This window comes from Brienomyrus brachyistius, chromosome 1, assembly GCF_023856365.1.
Source record: "Brienomyrus brachyistius isolate T26 chromosome 1, BBRACH_0.4, whole genome shotgun sequence".
NCBI lineage: Eukaryota > Metazoa > Chordata > Actinopteri > Osteoglossiformes > Mormyridae > Brienomyrus > Brienomyrus brachyistius.
Genome location: NC_064533.1, coordinates 12,489,929 through 12,513,065, shown reverse-complemented (window position 1 = coordinate 12,513,065; position 23,137 = coordinate 12,489,929). Strand labels below are relative to the sequence as shown.

General features: G+C 44.3%; 1 protein-coding gene across 6 annotated transcripts in view; it reads right to left on the bottom strand.

Moving 5' to 3' along the window:
- Window positions 1-22,794, bottom strand: part of LOC125742075 (IQ motif and SEC7 domain-containing protein 3-like) — a 235,913-nt gene extending 213,119 nt beyond the window's left edge. For 2 of the 6 annotated variants that reach the window (XR_007398001.1, XM_049013732.1), the window contains exons 1-2: window positions 21,815-22,794; window positions 6,289-6,366 (exon numbers count right to left, since the gene is read on the bottom strand). Coding sequence is in view for 3 of the 6 variants with exons in the window: in XM_049013732.1 (XP_048869689.1) it covers window positions 6,289-6,366; window positions 21,815-22,347 (611 nt within the window). In the remaining 3 variants the exon portion in view is untranslated. The remainder of the gene's footprint in view (window positions 1-6,288; window positions 6,367-21,814) is intronic. The other 4 variants (XR_007398006.1, XM_049013747.1, XM_049013739.1 and 1 more) reach the window with 3 other exon arrangements.
- Between the last annotated feature and the right edge of the window lie 343 nt (window positions 22,795-23,137).

The window sequence follows — 23,137 nt, the reverse complement described above, 5'->3', positions numbered from 1 at the left end:
AAAGTGACTGTGGCCAATGAAAAATTCCTGTTTTAACTTTCAGTGAAAAGTGTCTGGTCTTATCAGATATTTCAAATTTGTCATAGTGCATCAGTGAGCTTATGGTCTGTCGTGTCTCTTTACCTGCCCCATGTGCAAATGCTTATTTCTATTCCAGTCACCTTCTCCTCTAGTCCTTCACTTCACGGTACTGAAACGTACTCTTCAGTTTTGTTACATCGTGGGAAGGGACAGTAATTATGCTAAGAAAGCCTGCAATCCACACTGCTGAGGCACCAATACACGCCTAGTTGCACACAACACAAATGTCAATGTTGGGAAATGTCAGCGGCTTCACTATAAAATTTGGTGGCGGCGCCACAAAAATGGAGATCGATGCTAAACGCTATATGTGCTTCTAGTGGCTGTCTCTCATGTCGCCTTGGTTACTGCTGAGCCTGACTGGCTCCAGCGGGGACGACAGCCCGAATCTCACTCATGACCGCACCGCAGGATACAGCCAGGCAGATGGCAGAGGCTGGGGATCAGCCCGCAGGGCCTTGTTAGGTTCTAGCTCCTCGGGTTCTCGTCGGGTCGGGTCACGATGGGCTGTCCCCATCTGAAAAGATGCCTGGTCTCGTTAGTGGAATTGGTCACTGGGATTTTCATTATGATATAACAATGTAGTTGCGGGGTCAAACTCAAAAGGCTTGAATTTGAAGTACCGGATAATGAATTCTTCTTTCTTACCACCTGGACATGTGCAAAAGCCATGGAACCTTCACTAACCAAAAAAATGTCCTGGCATTAATGGCATATTGCAAATCTTTCAAAATGGAAAAAAAAAAACTATGGCTATAGACTTCCTGAAGTGATCAAAATTTATTTGGAAACAAATGCCTGCTACTCACTGCCCACTAGTGAAGCTCACAGTGCCATCAACATTTGGGACACCCTTGACTGAACACCCTTGACTGAACACCCTTGCAGGGCACATCTACTCAGGTTGAATTTTATTGTCCAATATCTTTTTTAAATAGTCTTCAAAGCTGAAAACATGGGTTGCGTAATGACATTTGCAATACTCTTTTACTATTCAGGCAGTTTAGTAACACTTAAGTCCACGTTTTAGTCATTTATAAACACATTCATAACAAATGATAATGCATTCATGAAGCATCAAAAAGATGGCTATATATAATTATCAAAAGTCATAACATAACCATGTAAATTATGCATTATAAATGCTTTATGATGCTCTCATCTATTATGCACTATAAATTCTTTCTAATGCATTATAATGGTCAGTAAAAGCATTAATGATAAATGTATCTACATATACGTTGTAAATGTATACTATAGATGAGAGTTTAGGCAGTCATAATGCATAATAAACATGCTATAAAGTTTTATGCATTTTTGATAAATATTTATAACCATGCTTATAATGCTTTATGAATGTATTCTAATGCATTGAGAATGTGTTTATAAATTACTAAATACACGACCTTAAGAAAAGTGTTATCAACACTTTCTGTAAATAATTCCTTGGAGACCACAGCTAATAAGACACGTTTCCGTTGGAAAGAGAAACACCTGAGAGGCGAGCCATGTGTCTCCTTCGGCAGGACTCCAGGAACCAGCACTGAGCCAGAGTATGTTAATAGACTCAACACGAGTGGAACAGGAGGCATTGTGAGGCCGTCAGAGTCCCATGTGGTGGACAGGGTCCAGATGCCAGCAGCTCATAAGGGGAAGCCAAGGACACAACCCATGGCCATCTACTCTGCATCCCAGCAAAGCCTGTGTGTCACGCCACACAACACGTGGGATGGCAATGGAATTGATCACCCTGGCACCTCTGTTCCGCTCATCATGATACCTGAGATGCATCAAAACCTGTAAGTCATTCTTCAGCTCACACTCAATGTCCTACAGGCAAATATGGTTTTTTCTTATAAGGTGACATTATATTGGAAAAAGTAATAAAAACATCCATCATTTGCTAAGTAAAGAGATTTTCAGCAGATTTTAAAGCAAATGTTGTCGTGTAATGATGAAGTATATATCCAAATTTTACGCTTGGTAAACATTAATGCACTTTAAGAAAAAACAGCAATGAGAAAATGTTCAGTGCTAAATTTGTACTGCAAATGGCTGCTTCAGTTCAGCCATTTAATGTACTTGCAATGTCGTATTTATACACCCAATTACATCTCCAGAGATATTCTCCACACTAAAAATCAGGTCTCAGAGGAACTTAATGAGTTTTATGAGGCACAACAGGGAGAACAGGAGAAGGACCAAAATGTATGTGAAGTGTCGTGCAAGCTAAACCCAGGGATTTCGAAGTGCGGTCGCTGTCTGACCAGTGAATTTGTAGCTCTCTGTAGATCTTGCACCTTTGTCAGACCAGAAGCCTGGTCTGCTCATTCGATTTTGAACATGAAGTTGGGGAGGGGGTTCCGTCAACACAGAGGGGGTTATATGAGATTGTCTGAGGTCACGTAAGAAGACTGTGACCTTGGGACCTAATACCCCAATGGGCCAACACCAGTAGACCAATCTCCTAGTTAAAGGCATTTGGACAATGGTGAGAGCAGCTTTACTAGCATCCAAAGGTATGGTGAGATGATTAAAAGCAACTAAAGGCAACTTTTTAACAAGTGCAACATGTATAGCGCAATGTCTAAGGCAAATGTCATTGGTGCGTACAGGTATAAAACACACGGAATGAGTCGAATATTGACCTCAGAAGATGAGCAGATGTCTGTTTTTAATCAGGCGGTCTGTAAGATGCCCTTGAGTTGCCATGTGAACGAGGGAGAGCAAATAGCTGAACTGAACTGTGGAAGCAGGACGTCAAATAGAAGAGCGATGAACCAGGAAGTGACCGGAGTGTGTGACGCTTGTGACAGGTAGCCTCTCACGGACATTACAAGCACCAGAAGGCACATGTAAGGACGCCAGAGGGGCATGGATACCTTGGCATATTCAGGGGGGCCAGCACTTTATGGGGGCCCCTACTTGCCAAAATTTAATGAGGGAGGGATCCGTATTTCTTTACACTTAAAGCTGAAAGTGCCAACCCACTTAAGCGGGGGCCCAAGGTGACATTTTGTCAGGGAGGCCCATAATGTGGAGCAATGGCTTTGCACACGTGTACAGATGCAGACCAACGGAAGGGGTGTACCCCCACCCCACATGAAGTTAGTCACCAAGCTGGGGTTTGAATACACCCATAAGATACTTACACCTGCACATCTTTTTCATATAATAAGTCTGTTTTAATATTCCAGAGGCAGAATGAGTTAGTTCAGGACCAGTTTTATTTCCCGGATATTTTTGGCAAGTTGTGTGTAAAATCTTGCATTGTTCTCAATAAATCAGATGAAAAAACTGTGCTGGAAAAGTCACCTTTTGCCTATGCTTCTGTAGATACAATGTGGGCATCCCTCCCTCAGTAGATATAATGTGCGCAGTGTCCTCAGAATCCCAGACCAGCAAGGCACCACTGTGGTACCCTGAGCAAGGTACCGCCCCCAAGCCCTGCTCCCCGGGCGCTGAATTAGCTGCCCCCTCAATGTCACGATGTCACATATGGGTTAAATGCAGACGACACATTTAGTTGTTGAGCACTATGTGTGTCAACAATGACCACTGATCACTAAATTCTCAATGATGTGTGACCGAATGTTTAGAGTAGCAACAACAGCGTTCATGCTGGACTTTAGAGTAACAGTGTGATCCAGCAACTTCAGACACAGAAAAATGATCTGGATTTTAGTACAACACAGCTGCTCAAAATAAAGTGCCACGTGAGATGCAAAAATGGTGTGGCTAACGTCAAAGCACTAAAAATACACTAAAAAAAGCAAGTGATACTTATTCCCACTCATTTACAATACATAAGACAACCCGATTATTTGGGGCTTGGGTAATCTATGAAAAAGATGTGTTATTTCTTGGAACCAAATGGTAATTTTGCAACAGCTTGCGTGTAATTTGTTTATTTGAACATTCTACTCACGAGAATAAATTGATACTGCATGATTCACAGTGCAACCTAATTTAAACACCATGACTGTTATTCATGGAGCAAATACCTTTGGGCCCAAGCTTAGAATTATTAGCGATAATACACATATTACTTTAACGTGACTCATTACGTCTCTGTGCTAAGGCTTCCTTCAGCACATAATGTATTTCAATCTTCTCCACACATTTATAGCCCTGTGACTGCGAATGGCAAAACTATCACACACATCAACCCATTTTCAAGGAAAACGGGAAAAAAAATTGTAGATAGAGCAAAATATGGTTTAACTCTGATACCAAGGTTCATTTGAAGAAGGATTCAAACCAAGTCAGTAGCCTGTTGGTTCTCGTATTACATTATGTTGGTTCGACTGCTTGACTCTGAAGTGTTGATGTAGGTGTAGATACACCAAGTGGATGTCGTTTATAGCGGGACTGATTTTTCCAGGTTCCCGTAAACAGACACCACCAGTGTCCTTTGATACAGTTACTGGTCTGGTAAACCCATCACACTGCAAGTCGTCGCCATGGTGTTACCACACAGGAATCACTGTAAACCACTGGATTCACATTTGGCTACAAAGGGGGTGGAGGGTGTCAGGTGACTGTGATGTGCTATAGCCCGGATGGAGATGGATGTGGTCGGAGTGGAAGGCGTGGGATATGTTATGCTCTAAGACTGCGACCCCTGACAGACAGTCCACAACACTGAAATTAAAAACATCAACAATGGAGGGGGTGGGAAAGGTGGGAGGGGGCGGGGCTGCGACCGGTGATCCGCAAACTGCTCAGCATACTCCATTTGAAGTGGTTTGCTCTGGGCGTGGCCCCTCCCAGGGCTTCCCTTGGGACGCCGAGCAGCCTCGAACCCAACGAGGAAAGCCGACAGATGCTGGCCGGTAGCATCGCTCGAGACAAGGGGCCAAGAGCTTCTCCCCCTCACGCATTCCGCGGCTTCCTGGATAGAGGCCCAGCGCCAATTGCACTCATTGAAAAATCAGCTGTACAGAAGGCTACATTGTTACCTAAGAGTTCTCAGTCACATGACTGTCACTGACCAATCAGCCTTTGAGCGGTTAGAAAAAAAATGTATGCCTCTATAAAGTGGGTTCTGAACTTTCTTTTTTTAAGTTTGATAATCAGGCAGAGGAACATGCAATCTCAGTTATAGGCTGACCTGGGCTTATCTAACAAATAGCTTTTTCTGTGGTGCCCAGACTGAGACGAAAAATATCAGAATGAACAACTGCTGCTCTTTGTCAAATGTGTCAATTCTGGCACAGCATTTGATTGTTTATAGCCTGGCGCTGGATTGGGGGCCTGGTAGGTGGGAGGGTGGGGGTGCTGAAGGAACATGTCATTTATACAAGCCTTCCAAGTACACATGCAGTTAGCGTAGCTGTTGCTCATCAATACTTCCCATTGCCATGTTGGGTATCAGCACAAATGAATGGGCCTTAATTGCATCTTAATCGTTTTCCTAGGGCATGATTACAGCATAAATCTTTGCGCTAAAATATGAATTATACTGTAATTTCCTGGAAGGGTATATTTTACACATAGTGACTAATATCTTTCAGGAATGGATGGATGTATGGCAATCTTTAACCTACGTAGATCAACACGGGCATTGAAAAACCAGGAATTAATAACGAAATGTAACAAAAGAGCATAGAGGAAATGCTTCTCAATGAGAGACCACCAGTATTTGCTGCTTTATTGGGTGTGCTTGCCAAGTATCAGTACGTTAGACGTCTTTCCTTCCAGTAATTAATGCTCAGCTTTAAAAGACTTTTTCTTCCTATTGTCTCTAATATGCATATTGAACATCTCTTTTCCAGAGAAGTGGGTCATAATTTAGAAACATAATCGTAATTTCAAGATGAATAAGGCATATGAGCCCAGCTTTGAATTTTTTAAATCTTGTTTTCACAAATTCTCAAAAACTGAGGACTAGACAATTACTCGGAAGCTTTGAAACAGTTGCTTTCCGGTTCTGCAAATGCACCTGAGAAGCTGTTGCCACACAAGTTGCGAAGCAGACCGCCAGGGAGCTAAAATGCCGAGGTGAGACCTATGAAGGAGCAGGTTGATTCTGTCACGCGCAAAGCGGTAATCCGGGCCGCAGGACACCGCGGGCACGCGGCGACCGGAGACTCACAACCACTCCGAAATGGACACGATGAGAGCAGTTGCGGGCGGCTTGACACATCTGTCAGCAACAAGACAGACACTGACTGGTTGCGGTGCCGGGAAGCACACATCCCTTACCTTGTGGGAACGCTGGAGACCTCTCCCTCCGGAGCATCGGGGGCTGGGCAGCAGAACTGGTGGAGGACTGTCTGGTTCCTGTGGAATAATAATATGAGAGAATGGGCATTAGCTTTCACATCATTTGGACACTCCTATTAGAAAGAAGTTGATAGACAAGTCATTTGCAGACAGCAGAAAAGAACAAGGACAAAGCCATCGTTGTTTGGTGGTGAGGAGAAATGATTAGTCATTGTTGACACACCACGGCAGGCAGTGCACAACAACGAAATGCATCCTCTGCATTTAACCCATATGTGACATCATGACATAGCAGGGGGCAGCTAAGTCAGAGCTGGGGGAGCAGTGATTGGAGGCGGAACCTCAGTGGCACCTTGCTGGTCAGGGATTCAAACCAGTGATCTTTCAAATACAAGCACGCTTCCCTAACCATTGGGACATCAAGTGACAGAAGCTTAAATATTTTAGCTGTGATAGCATCAAGGACACTTCCCTCAAAACTGTAACTCCTCCTCCTGAGTTTGTTAAGAGTGAAATACAATGAAATTAATGGATGCAATTTGTATTCGTCATCAAATATTAAACTGACCCAACAGCACCAGGCTGCCGTCTTCTGATGAAGTTGCTGGGAAAACACGAATCGTTTACTGGTCGCCTCACCTTCTACCGTATTTTCTCCTGATTCCGTTACACCCGAGGCCGGCACCATAAAGTCAGCTCATACTCGGAATCACAAATCAGGGAGACAATGCTGCAGAAAGGAAGTTATAAGACACTTCCTAAATTGAAACAAACACCCTGACATTCAAGAAGGCACCGTCTTAGTGGGATTTACAGAGTGAAACATTCGAGTTTGGTCCTGGTTGTGAAATGCTGAAGACCTCAACGATGTCACGTCTCCTTCGGCACCGAGGTAAACGGCAAGAAAAATAATAGCAATGCGGGGACAGAGGATGACGGGGCGAGTCTGCAATAGCGCAGCAGCCGTCTCTGGACCTGGAGAAAGCCAAAGACCACCTTGGAGAGATAGGGGACTCCGATGACATTTAGAATAGGTATGGGGGGGGGGGGGGGGGGTCGTACAGTAGGCACCCCAGGCCACATGGCTCCCGAAATGGACACACTTCTGCTCTCAGAAGTCATCGATCGCAAAGACTCACCTTTGAGGAAAAGCTCTTTTGGTGCATGTCATTCACTGACCACATGGGGGAGCCTTGGCTGCCGTCTTATCTACTTGGCCTCATGCACTGTCAGACCACCCATTACTAAAGTACATTAATAATCCGAATAAAAGCAATATTAAAACACTGATCATATGATTCATTTATTATTCCAAATACAAACGGGGGCAGTGTCAAAAATAGTGTGTATGTAGTCAGGTGAACGTGTTAATGTAGGTGACGTGCAGGCACACGTAATATATTCAATTATGCAAACATCCATTCTAAATAGCTGTTAATTCATCAGCTTCGGGTTTTGAGGCTGTGCAATGTTGGACTTGTCCTTCTGTCGCACGAGATAGCTGAGGTATGGGACTTAAACAGATTAGCGCTCGCTAATAGGGTCGATGGCCTAAATGTCGGTGATCACTGCCCTTTTGGATATTGTCCTTAAATTGGCCCATTATGCGTAGGATAAGGACACTGTAATATATCTCTCAGCTCTCAGACTCCCCGGGTCACCTCATCACCTTGTCCTCCAACATCCCAAGACAGGCACGCACACACACACAGCCATTCTTGATGGACACAGAGTGCCCTGAAATGGATTGGGGCGGGATTCGCTAGATTAGCCACATTGGTGCGGGGCACGGCTAATAAAACAGACTGCGTACTCCCGGGACCCTGAGTTTGAAAGAGAAAAAGGCAATTTACCACACTGATCTCTCCCGTGTGCTCTGTCCGCTCCTTCCCGTTTCTCTCCCCCGCCTCTCCTGCTTTCTCCTCTCTGTCTCTTGCACTCACTGCGCAGAAACCCGTGGCACATGATGACAGCAGAGTCGAGGAGCGATGCCAGGGCTCGCAAAAAAAGGCTCCGGGTCAGAGTAAAAAACTCTGGAAGCAGGGCTTCGGCCATAGGAAATCATATATCTGCTATGGCTGATAAAGCCATACATCCTCACACAGCGAGCGTCCGTCTGGTGGCCGGGCACACTTAGAAGAGGAGGACAAATTGTGACTGATTTATACTGCTAACAAGTTATACTTGTATGAATATGTTTTAATGGTTGTAACACAACGATGGAGTTTTACTTTGGAAGTCAGTGATACCGAAAGCCAGACTGGCGTAAAACTCACGTTTTCAGCAAAGCTATATTATTCCATTATAAACCTAAAATTAGCTACATCAAAAGCATACAACCATACATACAGTTTGCGAGGTAATAAAACTATTGCATACATGTAAATACGTGCACAGACGTGTCCCGAATTGAAAGTCTCACTCCAGCCAGCTGACCGAAGTCGGTAACCTTGAGGCTGAGTGCGATTTCGGTACGAAAAACACTGGAGGTTCGGAAGCCCGGAAAATTAGGAAATAGGCGTCCAAAAGCATGTGGCTCGGAGATGCCAACAGGTCAGGCCGCCCTCTATGCCAGTGCCATAAATGTTCCTGTCGGAGAAGCGCCTGTGCCAGGCATAAATATCCTTTACACAGCAGAAATAAAAAAAGGATTTTTTTTTTAACTTTTACTGCATCTCTCGCTTCAGCCCCTGAGTCATTTTTATTTTTTTCGCCTCACATAAATAACTTGTAGTGGGACATTTGTATATTTTATGTAATATGTAGTTTTAGTGTATTTTTATGGAATACGCATTTTTTATTTATTTAAAATTATTTTATCGGAAAATTTCTAAAAATAGCCGTTTTGTTTCTGGATGACGCAACAGACGTTAACATCGCATGGCGGCCGTCTTGCAATTTCTTTCTCCGGCCTATAAACTCTAAAATCATCCTCCAGGCTTTGCAGATGAAGCCGGCGGGGTGTCCGCGCTTCCCCGGCCGAACACGGGGCTGTCCGCCCAGCCGCGCCAGAAGCGCCTCCTCCGCTTATAAGCAACAGGTGATTTTGCGCGGACCTATTTTTTTAGCCTAAAAGCGTAGATTTGCCTTCCCCAAGAGAAAGAATATTTATCGCCTAACCATTTCGTATAGTAAAACACTTATAAATAAATAAAACATTATATAGGCTACTGTTTCATTCTCTCGGTTATGTTGGCGTGTTATGTCTTCCCGAACCTAACTATGTTTGGTATATTAAAATGATTTTAAATGAAACAGTACATCCATCCATCCATTTTCCAAACCGCTTATTCCACTGGGTTGCGGGGGTCCGGAGCCTATCCCGGAAGCAATGGGCACGAGGCAGGGAACAGCCCAGGATGGGGGGGGCAGCCCAGTGTTTTATAGTTGTCTATTGTTCTGGTTTGGACAGTTGTTACCCTGTGTTTGTGCAAAATCATACAAAGGTGATTATCTGGTTAATGCGAGTCTTTCTGGTTTTGATGCTGTTTCTTGTCTATGCGGTAAAAGCTCAAAATAGATGTTTTCAGAGAATGGTGATAAACTTATATTAAAATTAATATTAAATAATTATTGAATTATTAAATATTACACCCATGGTGTAGTCTGGTATAGGCTCCAGGCTTATCACAAGTCTGTAGTGGCATGATGGGTGGATGGACGGATGGATGGATGGATGGATGGATGGATGGATGGATGCAACCATGACCCTACGTTAGATGAGCTAGTTTGCTATTTACTAGTTTGTCCTCTAGAGTTTCCTACTCAGTTTGTTAAGATATGCTGTCTAAAGAATGAAAACCATACTGAAAAGTGTCTGTCAGACAACAGAAACAGTGACTATTGAAACAATGGCGGCATCTGTTAGGCCAGCATATGATGGAGGGATTTTCACTTCGAGGAAGGGGAAGCTCAGGGCCAGAGAGTAAAAATCCAGACCAAGATTTCCTACTCTGTGGATGTGACTCTTTATACTCAGCTGGTTGCTTGAAACAAAGTCTTGGTCTGGATTTGTACTTTCTGAAGCTGAACTATCCACCTCTGCTTATGTCCCTGCAGTCAGGAATGCAGCGTCACGCTGTGTGGAGTTCCGTGCACGCTGTCTCCTCACAGCCGGGAGTTCTGAGATTGGGTCGCCCAAAATGCCTTAACAGATCACCTGCAGCAATAGGGGGGAGCCTGTCTCCCCATGCAGTGTTATTATGTCACACATTTTCCTAATGGCGTCTCCGGACCACCGAGGAAGGCCCCCCATCACCCACCTACAGCGCAGTGCTAAACAATAAGGAACCTTGTTAAACACTTTCTTTTAAAAGCCTGGAAAACAAGCGAACGAACCAACTAATGAGTGATATTCTGAGAATTGGCACAGCCCTAAAACTATTATAGCTTGTGAGTTGCCTTCAACGGCCCCTCTCCTGTACACAAGGACAGGGAAAGAGATGCATCCCGGGCCATAGAGCCTACTGCTAGCATTGAGAAGGTGTTGGTCCTTTGGGACAATTTCTTTTGCAAACTGGCAGGGCTTTCATCAAAAATCCCATTAACGTCATCAGACTTAAATAACCTAATAAAATCTGAAGGGCCAAAAATACATCATTTAGAGCCACATGAAAGCAGCATTAGTCTTGGGCTATTTGTTTGAAATTGTATCACTCCGGAGCAAATTGCGTTTGGAAATCGCGGCTCGCTTCCACATTGGGAACAAGCTCCATCTCATTGTCCGACATGCCCAGTCATGCTTTCAGCTGCTCAAATCGTGGGTCCGGGGTAATGTTATTAGTTTAAGGGCTGGGCTAAATCTTCCTTTGTATCCTGTTTAATTCCAGCTTTTTTTTTTATCAAAAGGGAAGTTGAAATGGCATTTAGGTTATGGCAAAAGGGAGATTATGGCATTCATAATTAAAAGAATAAGAAAAAATATTTTCAGTCCTTCTGGAAATTAGAGCATTATAGTTCTATTACCTTCAGTTTATATGTGGCCGTCATGTCAGTCATCTTGTTTATTGGTTAACATTCGAATTCAGAGAGATGCTCATTCATGTTTATTAAGCTCTTAAGACTCATTATTATCTTCCACTAGTCCCCGGGGTTAACTCAGGAGCGTCTTCTCCATTGTTTCATTGTATTCCAGTTTCTTCAGAGAATTTGTTCTATTATCAGTTATTATTTATACTGTTGCTTTATTGTACATACAGTGCAGTTCCCCTCCTGGGATTTAAAACCTTTCATCTTTATCCAGGGAACCACCTACTGCCTCAAAGCCAATGTTGGGAATAACAACAAAAAAAACAAATAAAATCTTAGGGTGAGACAGGATCCCGGTCCCTCCAGCTTGCCAGCTGTCGGCCAGCTGCCTATCGGAGCAAACTGAGGCCGGAACCAGTCGCACTCCATTAGCCAGCGGGAGCGATCTGAGAGTGAGGGCCGCTCTGCCGTCCCTGTCGGCCTCTGTGCTTCCAGCAGTGTGACATCATCGGGGGCGGGACGAGGCTGAGACGCTGCGACGCCCCCCCTGGCTTCTAGCCCCGCCCTGCTCAGACATGTGGCTCCATCTGTGCATACAGGCATTTCATAATGAATCCCCTTGGTAAATTAAGGGCATCCTTGGACAGCAGCTTTAACGGTATTTTTAACCAGCGTGGGCAGCTCTTACCCTGGATTAGGGGCGAGTCGGCCGGCTGTCCGGCAAGCGGAAACGACACAGGAGTCCACATCCAGCTCCATCTCCATTCTCATTCAAAGACACGGCAGCCAGCTGCATGTCGCCGTATCGCTAGATGGAGCGGGAAGCGTGTGAGCGTGTCAGCACGGCCTCCCAAGGTGACCCCCTGCAGGGCTGCAGCATGTGCAAACAGAGCCTATGACACGTCCCTGTAACTTGCCATCCCCATTATGTTAAAAGCCATGATGGTGACCTCACAGTCCAAGGGATCATCTTACACCCCCCCGTAACAGCCAGATGACGCAGTCCTCACAAGGCCGACAAACACTCAGCTACTGAAACGATCACTGTGGACAATCTACATCATACCAGTCCAAATAGGAAGCTCAAATTAATAATTATTTCGGATGCTCCACTACATACAGTATTTCTGCATTAATTGCTGTTTTATTCTTCATGATACATTGCTGAAGTTTTATACACAATAAGTCTGTTTGATTTTATATTTCATATCAAAGTACCTTTTTCCCATATATTTATTTCATCTGCTCTACTTTCGATGACTGTATGACATGATCTTCCTACACGGCACGTCTTCCTTTATGCAAACCATAGTAATCCAGACGGAGTGCAGAGGCTTACTTGGAAATCAAAATGTACCATTAATTACCTGATGCATTTCAGTGGCAGTAATTAAATGCAGTGCTATTGATTTGCAGCAATTTTTTAAATGGACCTCCATGATTTTTTTAGGCACCACAGAAAAAATATTATGCAAAGCAGTCAGGTGAACTGTTCTAGAAGAGTCTCTTGTACCAGTCAGGAGAATTTTTTGGGCTTAACATTGTGTTGTTCTTTTCTAATTCAAGCCATTCTCTGAAAACATCTATTTTGAGCTTTTACCACGTAGACAACAAGAAACAAAGCAGAAATGACAAAAATAATGAACCAAAATCAAAACACTTATGTGGTTTTACCATCAACCATGATGTGTTTGAAAAATAAGACAATTTCACTTGTAGACTGAGGGTTTAATCATGGGAACGTTTAAAACCTGCAGCAGAATAATGGTCCAACAAGATTTATTGACCACTATGAGACTGGGCACTTAAGTCTTTAAAATAATAACCCTCCTTCTTTTAAGATATATTTCTGTAGGGTGGAAAAAAAACATTGTTTTCTTCGTTTCTGGGTCTATTAATCTATCTGTCAAAACACTTCCAAGGCAAAAGGAAGTCCTGGCTTTTTGGTTTTACGTTGAGATGCTTAAGATCGTTCCCAGGTATATTCATGCGATTCCCAAATACAGATTGTAAAATGCGGTTGTCCTTCAGGTGCTTCGGGCACCGCTGCTGTGGTGTCCAGCATCTCTAAAAAAGTGTATTACCCAGTGGCACTGGTCCATCTTATTGTCGTCATGCCAAGACGTGCTGGCAGGTATGTGTGCGTTGGGCTAGTGATCCCCTGAGCCCACTGGTAATCTGACCCCCCCCCCCCCCCCATTTCCACAGCACTCATGGATAAATTAAGCTTTCTTGAAAGGTTTATGGCTGACGTCATTGAAGGTGCCCGCTCCCGCACTGACCCAGGTCAACCCCGCACAGCTGTTTCCGCAACAGGGCCAGAGGAGCAAGCCCTGTCATTACCATGGACAGGCCTGAAGAGGCAGCATTAAATGGAACCATAAGGACACTGACAACGGGTGGGGGGCTTGATTTATTCTTCTCACTGGGAGCTTCTAGGATGGCATAAGAGGAACCTATACTGTACCTATACTGATGGGTGCCCCTCAGAATGCAGAAGGAGGCCCTGGGGACAGAATGGCACCCCCTTACTCTCATGGTGCATGATGGGAAATTGGTGGGAGATACTGGCGTGAAAACTACACCGATGGCCCACGTGACAAGAGGAGGGAAAGGGTTGCAGAATGAACACTGGCCAATCGTCGGTTCACGAGTGTGACGCATTTAAGCGTTGTAATCCTTCACCAGTTTGTTTATGTGTCATTAAATTCTGTAGCCAAGGAAAACTTCTGTGTGCACAGTGGGATCTCGCAGGAGTTACAGTTCTGATTAAGTTAATAGCATCGTTGCAACTTCGTTGCAGAAACAATCGTTAAACGTCAGTCACCTCCTAGAATGTAAACTCTGACCATCTGGTGATGTGGCCCAGCTGTCTGACGTGTTCAGCAAGAATGAGAGGCTGCCCAAACCAGCCTAGACCAGGAGAATCCTGGGGTTCTCCGCAGGATAACTCGGAAATGACACCGCTGCCATCAGACGTGGGATTAAGTATCCCAGATCTGCCCCATCCTGGGAGCAACACGCATAAAGGGTTTCGGCTCGTCTCCCCATTTTTCATCTGATGCCTAGCCGCAGATCGGCTGCCGCTGAGAGACCAGGCCCCTCCCACCGGCAAGACGTGATGTAACAGCCGCCCACGCTGTCATGTGGCTGAGTGGGTGGGGGCTCGCCAGAGCGGAGCCAGAGAGGGAGAGAGGTTCCCTGAAGCAGGAATAGATCAGCTGGGGTCTGGAGACCACAGCTGGCACAGATGTCTGCTTAGGTATGAATAACAGAGGTATATGTCCCAGAGTATGACATACCACTAGGAACACCCTCCTCCCCCCACACACACACACACACATTATGGGGACTCTCCATTCATTCCCATGGGGAGAACTCTAATCCCAAGATGACGACCTTAACCCTACCCAGCCCTAAGCTTAACCATAAGTAATGAAACAAAATATGAGACTTTTGTCACCTTTAGTTTTTTGATTGCATTCAGAGATATTTCTGGGGACCTGAAAAATAGTCCCCATAACATCAGCATAACAGGTTTTTATCACAACATGGAAAAATCTGGTCCCCCCCCACAATGTAATATAAACATAATCCACACACACCCATACATACATACATACACACACACATATATACATACACATACTGCCATTACTTTTCTTGGCATTGACAAGCTACAGAATGTGTGTTGATGGTTTAGGATTGAAAAAGCCCGCAAATTACATGTAAAAACCTGTCAAATAGAACAGGCAGTTCTCTCACGTGACCTTGTTGCATGTTATTTGCCTTAAACAACAGTTTTAGCCCAAACAGTACAATGTCTGATGGTCACATTTATGAGGCACAAGTAGTAAGGTATGTCTTACTTTAAAAACTGTAAAAAACTGGTATTGGTTTCCTTTATTACAATATGCATCTTAAAATTGATTAATTTTTAGCCGATTCTACTACTGAGAGACTGAAATCCTTACTAATATAAATGCAGAAATGTCAATATGACTTTAAGGGAATTAGCTGCAAGTAACGAACCTAAAACCACAGAATTTGTCAATAAGCAGCAGTGGGTCTTGTTGTAAAGCGGGAATAAATATTTCATTTTTCGCTGCATGATTATTTGATGTTGTTGCCAAAAGTCTTGGCGGCTGTGATCCAATAGAATTTGCTCAGACGGAATTTAAACACCAAAGCGTAAATTTCACTAGTTAGATCAATGCTTTTAGTTATGTCAATATTCCTTAATAAATAAGATATCCATCTGATTTCCATAACCTTGTACCTAGTACGTGGTCATTGTGAGTCTGGAGCCTATCACAGGAATCAAACAGCACAAGGCTTTTGATGTCAGGGATTGGATGGCATTCCACTGTAGAATGCACACTGCAAGTAATTCATCTCACAACCCTACAGTAGTGGGACTACAGTGCTACGCAGTGGACCACTGCAGCCCCCAAAATCCTACATTATGAACCTGGGCATTTCTTTTCTAACCCTTTCGCCCGAATTCCCTTGTTTTATCTGACAATGAGAGGTGATATTGTCTGAATGCAGGATCCCAAGAGCAAAGCCTGCATGTCAGATTAATAGTATCGTCCTTAGAGCCAGCAGGCTGTAATGTACTGCAATGATGTAGTGATCTGAATAATAAGAAAGCTTACATTCGCTATGGATCTGTGGTGCCCGTGAGCCTCATAACAGCAATGCAGCAACATGCATTAGTATTAGCATAATTATGGAGATTTTGAGTTTGTGAGCATTTTGATATGATTGATTACTGAATGGAATGATGCTTATGCACCAGAGCAAACGACAGAGGCAGATTTATAAAAGAGCTCCTTCTTTTATTCTGTATTTGGTCACTCTTTTTTATTAAGCCAATTAGAGCTTGTTTCGGGGCTACTTGGAACATCGGAAAAATGTGTCTCATCCTCGTTTTTTAATGATTTTTTTTTGAGTGTCACTGCCAGGAAGTGACCTAACTCGCATGGGTCACCACAGAAACCAGGGCTGTGGCGCAGAAAAATCACTAATCAAAAGTCGCCTCTAAATCCAGCAAAGGCACTGAAATCGTCCAACCTTAATAAATTCTGTCTGCTGGGTAACGGCGTCTCTCTCATCCTTTTCTTTCTTATTCCAAAACAAGATGAAGGACATCAACTTGATTTCAGTGCCACTGCTCCTCTATACATCTACACATCTCCTTCACAACCTCCGAGTCTTAAATCTACTATTGACGTTAGCCACGGGGGTGGTTGCCGTTAACCACGGGGGGAAACAAAAGAAAGTCTGCAGTCTTTCCGCCACGATCCCCTGAAACTAAAATCCAGGGATAAAAGCAGAAGCTAAAAGGGGCCACAGTTTTTGAGTGTGATTAACAGCATTGTGAGCCACTGCTTGAAACCACGCGCAAGCTGAACGTGGAAATTGCTACATGTGATATTCCTTCCTCTCTGCCCCTATAAAACAGGTTAGACCTTTTGTCATAACAGGCTGAACAAGGTGCAAAATTAATGGGGACAAGAGATGCATCTTTTATTTCTGACTGTGCAACAAAGGAACAATACAGGCACTGACATCTTCTTATCTGAGAATGGATGGCGAGAATGAATCATCTCCTTCACTGTGGGAATCGGCCTTTGTTACAGTTTTGGTAAAGTGCGATCGTCGTGGTGAGACGCACACGTGACTCATTTCATAACGGGTAATTACCGGAGCTCTGTGTAGCCCGGCCAGCCCGGGGAACCTCAGGGCGACGTGGGCTGGAGAACCGAGGATGGATCAGACAGAGAGGACTCCCTCAGGGGAAACATGAGCTCCTGCTGTTGTTTTCTCAGCAGTCCCCCTGTATGAGGGCCAGCTTAGCAGAGCCAAGGCGCACAGACATCATGGGCTGCAAGGACGCGTTGGGGGGGGGGGGGGCAGCTGATCTGTAAATGAGGGGCTGGTCTCCCACGGTGCCACATAAATGGACAAGAGTACACAGAGAAAGGGCTGGAAGGGGAACCAGGGATACCCAACAGACTGTCCACCCTACACAGAGCCTGGCATCAACAGTAGAGGAGTCTTTGGGGAAGAGCAGAGAGGCTCGGGGCCCTCAGGTGAGCCCCTGGTGTCAGCTCCAGCCTGTTCCCGGACAAACACACCAGCAGGCTTCTGCTGATGCCATATTTTCTCACCTAGGCTCCACAGCCCCTAAAGATCGCTGCCGCTCTCAGCACGAGCTCGGGCTCTCATCGGATGAAGAGGGCCACTCAGAACAATGTGTCTCACAGCATGCCCTCTCAGGACACCATCTCAGCGGGGGGGCGTCTTATCCCGACACAGTTATTTCGTGAGATTCAGCTTCTTAAACAATGGGAATGTTTCAGGCAGCCTCTGAAAGTCTGGCATGAGATGGAAAAGCTCACAGTCACCTTCTTCTTGCGTCTCGCTTAACTGTATTGCTCGGGCGTCATTAGCACGCTTCCAGAAGCTTCCAATCACGAGGCAGAGGACGGAATTTACAGTTCTGAATTACATGTGACCGACGGCTCCCTGCAGTTCGGCCCAAAGCACAATTACATTGCAGAAGCATATGTTGTCATGCTCTATTTAGTACAAGTACGTATGAAGCATTCAATTATCAGCACACTCACTCTGACAAAATAATGACGAGAGCATGGTTTACTGGGGACGACTACAATCTGCCTGAAGTCATAAGACAAGGATTCAGAGTCAGACAATGCCGGTAAACAGATTCATTCACTAATTATAATTTAGTGATCAATTGTCATTGTTGACACACCACAGCACTACAATGAAATGCGTTCTTTGCATTTAACCCATAAGCAACATTGTGACATAGCAGGGGGCAAATAATTCAGCACCTGGGGAGCAGTGCTTGGGGGCAGTTCTTTGCTCAGAGTATCTCAGTGGTGCCTTGCTGGTCAGGGATTCAAACCCGCAATCATTTGATTACACGTGCACTTCTCTAACCATTAAGCCACCACTGCCCACAAATTACTCAAGCAGGGTCACATTACTTATTTGATCTTTGCTTATTAACTTAAAGATACCTCTGTCTGTTGCTCAATCCAGGCTCTACATAAATGCAGATAATGCTGCTACCTTCTGCCACCTCTCAATGATTGTGAAACACGGGGAGGGTATGGCTGTTTCACCAGGAACAAGGATTCAAGGTTGTGATTCAAGGTTAAAGATTCAAGGTTAGATACTCAAGGTTCAATGTTCCAGGTTCAATATTCAAGGTTGAGATTCAAGCCCCCGTGTAATTAACTGTACTGATAACAAAATCGGTTCACTGTGTGGTAAAGAAAAAGGAGGATGCCTACGATCAACATCCCAGCTCTTCGAGGGTTTATGCTCGTCTGGGTTAGAGAGCAAAGCAGTAATTCAAAATGTTACTCGACACGCCTGCCTGTACCATCCTGAGAGTCGTAAGAAAATCGCCGTTCCACTCTCCAGTCCTCACATCCCATAGGTCTGTTCCACTCTCCAGTCCTCACATCCCATAGGTCTGTTCCACTCTCCAGTCCTCACATCCCATAGGTCTGTTCACCATCCAGGCAAACAAGGCATTTTTCAAAGCCAAAAAAAATGCTCATCTGATACTGAGCCAAGCAGCCACCTCGGGATACAGAGGACCAGCTGTGCATTACTTTCCACATGTGAGTCAAGTTAAACCCCATCTTTATCCTCTGCCCATCAGGCTTACCTCACGTCCCACTGAAACACCTGGCAAGAAACTCTTTAAATACCTGAGGCTTCTGCTTAGCCCTGCCTGCGTTCTGTGTAGAGGCTGAGGTGCCCCCAAATCTGCAAAGGGAGATCTGACTGCAATGCCAGGTGGTAGGTATTTAGCTGGGTAGACAGCTGAAACAGTGTCCCTCCTGAAGCTAAGCTTACAGCTAGCTTTAAATGTGCCTAGTTGAACATAAAAGTGAGCCTCAGAAGTGTTTTCGACGTCGTTATTAAAACACAGCCCCTCCTGACTTCCATTCCTGTACCAAAAAAAAAAAACATTTGTTGAAAAACTATGTAGCATTTGAAAAGCAATCTGTTACGATCCAATTATTTTTCACAGATCAGCGGAGCGGAGTACGAGACAATTCATGTCAGTATCATCCTCCTCTATGTGAAGCTCCATCATTGGCAGGTGGTGTTATAGTCAAGCCAGAGGCTGAACATTTATCTTCACATGTTCACGTCCTCGCCACTGATACATATGTACTCTAAACTCCCTAAACCAATAACATGACACAGTACCACGATCGATGCACTAAATGAAAAACACAATGCTGGCCGGCCCAAAATTGCCGCTATATATCACCATGTGCCATTATCATCCCCTTCCTACTAACGCTAAGCTTCAGCTTCTGCTGAGGCAGGTCATGTGAGCTAAGGAAGAGGACAGCAGTGAAGGGGTCAGGACCTTGGACAGCTCCCTCTGCAGGCTCTAAGGACATCTTTCCAGTTTGCAGTGTGGGATTGGAAACTGCACACTATCACCAGTGTTAAATGTGTCCGGAATTGGTAGGCTGACAAAAGCACTGACTGTCATCTCCATAACATCTGCGTTATATGATAATTGCTATATTTTAATATTTCACATGAGGTTTTCCTTTGCTGGGGGATTTCCCATCACTATAAAATCACCCTGTTACAATACATGCCACATTCACAGCTGTAGCTCAGTCTCTATAACACAGCTCAGTGTGTAGTGACTAACACTGGAGCTGTCAATCCAGTGCAACAAGTCTGTAATTCTTAACCATTATAAAACTACACGTCTGCGATGGTCCATTCACCAATACCAGGTATCCATTACCCAGTATCAACATTCCTGTAAAGTTTTTTTACTATAATGGTTCTGATGAGTAAAGTAGTTAAGTCAATAAATAATCGAAATAATTCTGGGATTTCCATATTAAAAAGAGATCCTTCCTTGTAGATACGTTAATACCCTGCCCAGTACATGGATACTGGTTTTACATCTCCACAACTATTACATACTGGTGGGGGGAGAACCACTCCTCTACTAAGCCCCCCCCCCCCTGTTCTAGGTAGCACAGCATCACAAAAAACAATCATAACTCCCACTGGTGTGTCCCAACACGTCTGCCCATATCTAGCAGAAGGTCACACCCCCACCAAAAATTCCCCCCTTCTACCACCATGAGAATAGGAGTGTGTGACATAGGAGATGTGTTTCAAACAGTCTCACGCGGTACGATCTCTGCGGTCAATCTTACACTCAGCTATCAGGAACAGTGCACAAGGGGCTGGAGAGGAAAGCTGAATGTTGAGTTCATGTTGGACTTCATGACGTGAACCCAGGAACACAGTCTTCGGCAGCCTCAACCCTTTGTATGCGAGTTGGGATTTTCCCTTTAACATCAATCCATTCATCAGCTCTGCCATCGCAAAGTCCATCTATTCTGTCTTCTTGACTTCCCCGGTCCAGCATTTCCTCATGCACTATCCCTCCATTAGGTACAACTCTTAAGATATGTACGTCTATACCTAAGGTGACAAACAGGCTAGTTAAAGGAAACATCTGTAGGTTATAGTGTGTATGTTCAGACATTTCTTCATAAACAGCAACGCTAAAAGAATGTCACACAGCTATTGTGTAATCAGGTGTTTATTCAGCAAGGTAACACAGAATAGGGGCATGTCTATTTCAAACATGGTATATGCAGAAAGATACTGTTTTCCTTATTTCCTTATTTCAGAAAGCAATTGCTATTCATTCATCCAAACGGGCATGCGTGAAGAATGTAAGAATGCATTTTCATTACAAAAACATTACATTATAAACGTTATTCATATATGTCGTTAGTTTATTATGCACGGAAACACATTTGTTGGAAATGGTCACCTCTAAATGAACCGCTAGGAATACGTCCATAAAATAAATTCATAACACTAAGTAGGAATATTATACTCTTCCAAAAGTAAGCCTCGCCGATTATTCACTATACCCTGGTCATTTCTCAGTTTGACCTACACTAAAAGAACTGCTGAAGCAAGACTTCGTTGTTTTTTTTTATCCACACATATCATGTGCATGAAAAATCATGGGCTATGAAAGAACATTTCAGCTTCGATGTTATCGTACGGCTTAGATTGTTCTAGGATGGGTCATGGTCCATAAGGCTTTTAAGTTTTATTATTGCTGCACTGCTGTTACTATTCATGGACTGAACCGATGTTTCGATGCAAAGCACTGAAGAGCAGAACGTCCAGTTCATGTGATCCTTGCCACGAGCACGTTTTGTTAGGTATGCTAATTTTAACATTTTAAAGCGTATGGCAGCTAGACGGAAAATATCTATTTCAGATGTTTCGTTTGAAATAATTTGTTCATAGCATGCCATTCGGTAGTTAATAACCAGGTGCAAAAGTAAAAATATTTTGGGTTATTAAAAATTAATTAATTTACGCATAGCTGGGAATTTGTGGCGTGAAACTGAATATAATTATGCGCTCTGGAATAATTAATCGAATTTGAGCTGAACTAAATGAATGTACTTACTCGGTTTTCCTTGCGATTCCCACCGACCTGCAAAGTGTCGTGGGTGTCTGGGGGACCAGAGACTTGCAGCACGGGCTTTTCTTGCCTTCCTCTGCAGACTCGGGGCTCGGCTGGCCCGGCTGCGGAGATGGAGGGGACGTAGGCACAAGTTGTAGCTGCTGCTGCTGGTGAGGCGGCGGGGGATGCGGATGTGGAGGTGGCGGCAGTGTCGGCAGGGACTGGACCTTCTGTGCAGGCTGACCGTGCCCCGGAAGGGTCGCCGCTTTATTCACCGGGTGCTGATGGACGAGGACGGGCGGTTGCGGGCTGGGACTGCGCGCGGAAGGGTGATGGTGGTGGTGGTGGTGGTAGTGATGCTGCTGGTGCGGGTCCTTCAGCTGTCGGTTCTCACCGATCAGCTCTTCTACCTTCCTCTCAAGCTCGTCTATCCTCTGCCGCTGAGTCTGAATCAAACTCTGTTGGTTTTGCACGATGGTGGTTAGTTCTTTCAGATAGAGGACGGCTTTCATAGGATTATCCAACAGGCTCTCCATACCTGTCAACAAACACTCCTTTCGCTACGTTGTTGTTTTTTTTTTTTTAGATGTATATATATATATATATATATATATATATAAATGCCTGCCGTCTGCACGATCGCCTATGTGTCGGGTGGATTTCTTGTCCTCTCCTGTCTGGTGTTTATCTGTGATGATGCGGTCGGGTACACTGTCCCTCTTCTACTGCTTACGTTGTGGGGATGTAAGAAATGGTCCTGAAGCTGAAGTGATCCACAAAGCGGGGATTGGAAGAGAAGCCGGAGTACAAGGATGATGTCAACGCGCACATCAGCTAAGCGTGTCGACAATATCAAATATTAACTCCTTCTAGTCTGCTGCACCATAATATGATACCACTTCTACAACTGCACATTATTTAGTGAGATGCTATTAGTAGTGTACCATCTGCGGTGTCCTTTAGCAGCGAGTCGCGGAAAACGTATTGGGATTTATTTACCGAAACCCATAACAATGAATGGATCACAAAACTGTTAATAGGTTAGGCACATTTTTCGAGTTCAAACATTAGACTATTTATTACATTATATATCCCCCCAGGTCCTGAAGTGAAACAGGCTTAAAGCCCTCACGTGTCATGAAACAGCGATATTTTCTATAAAGCAAATTAAATCTGAATGATTTTGGATGTTGGAATACAATAGCTATATCACTGGAAATTTTAAATTAAATGTTTGAAAGGGAGAATTTCCCTTTACTATTAATAAAGTACGTCTTACGCATTTCACCAGTATGGAGGTCAGAAATGACTATATATTAATGGATA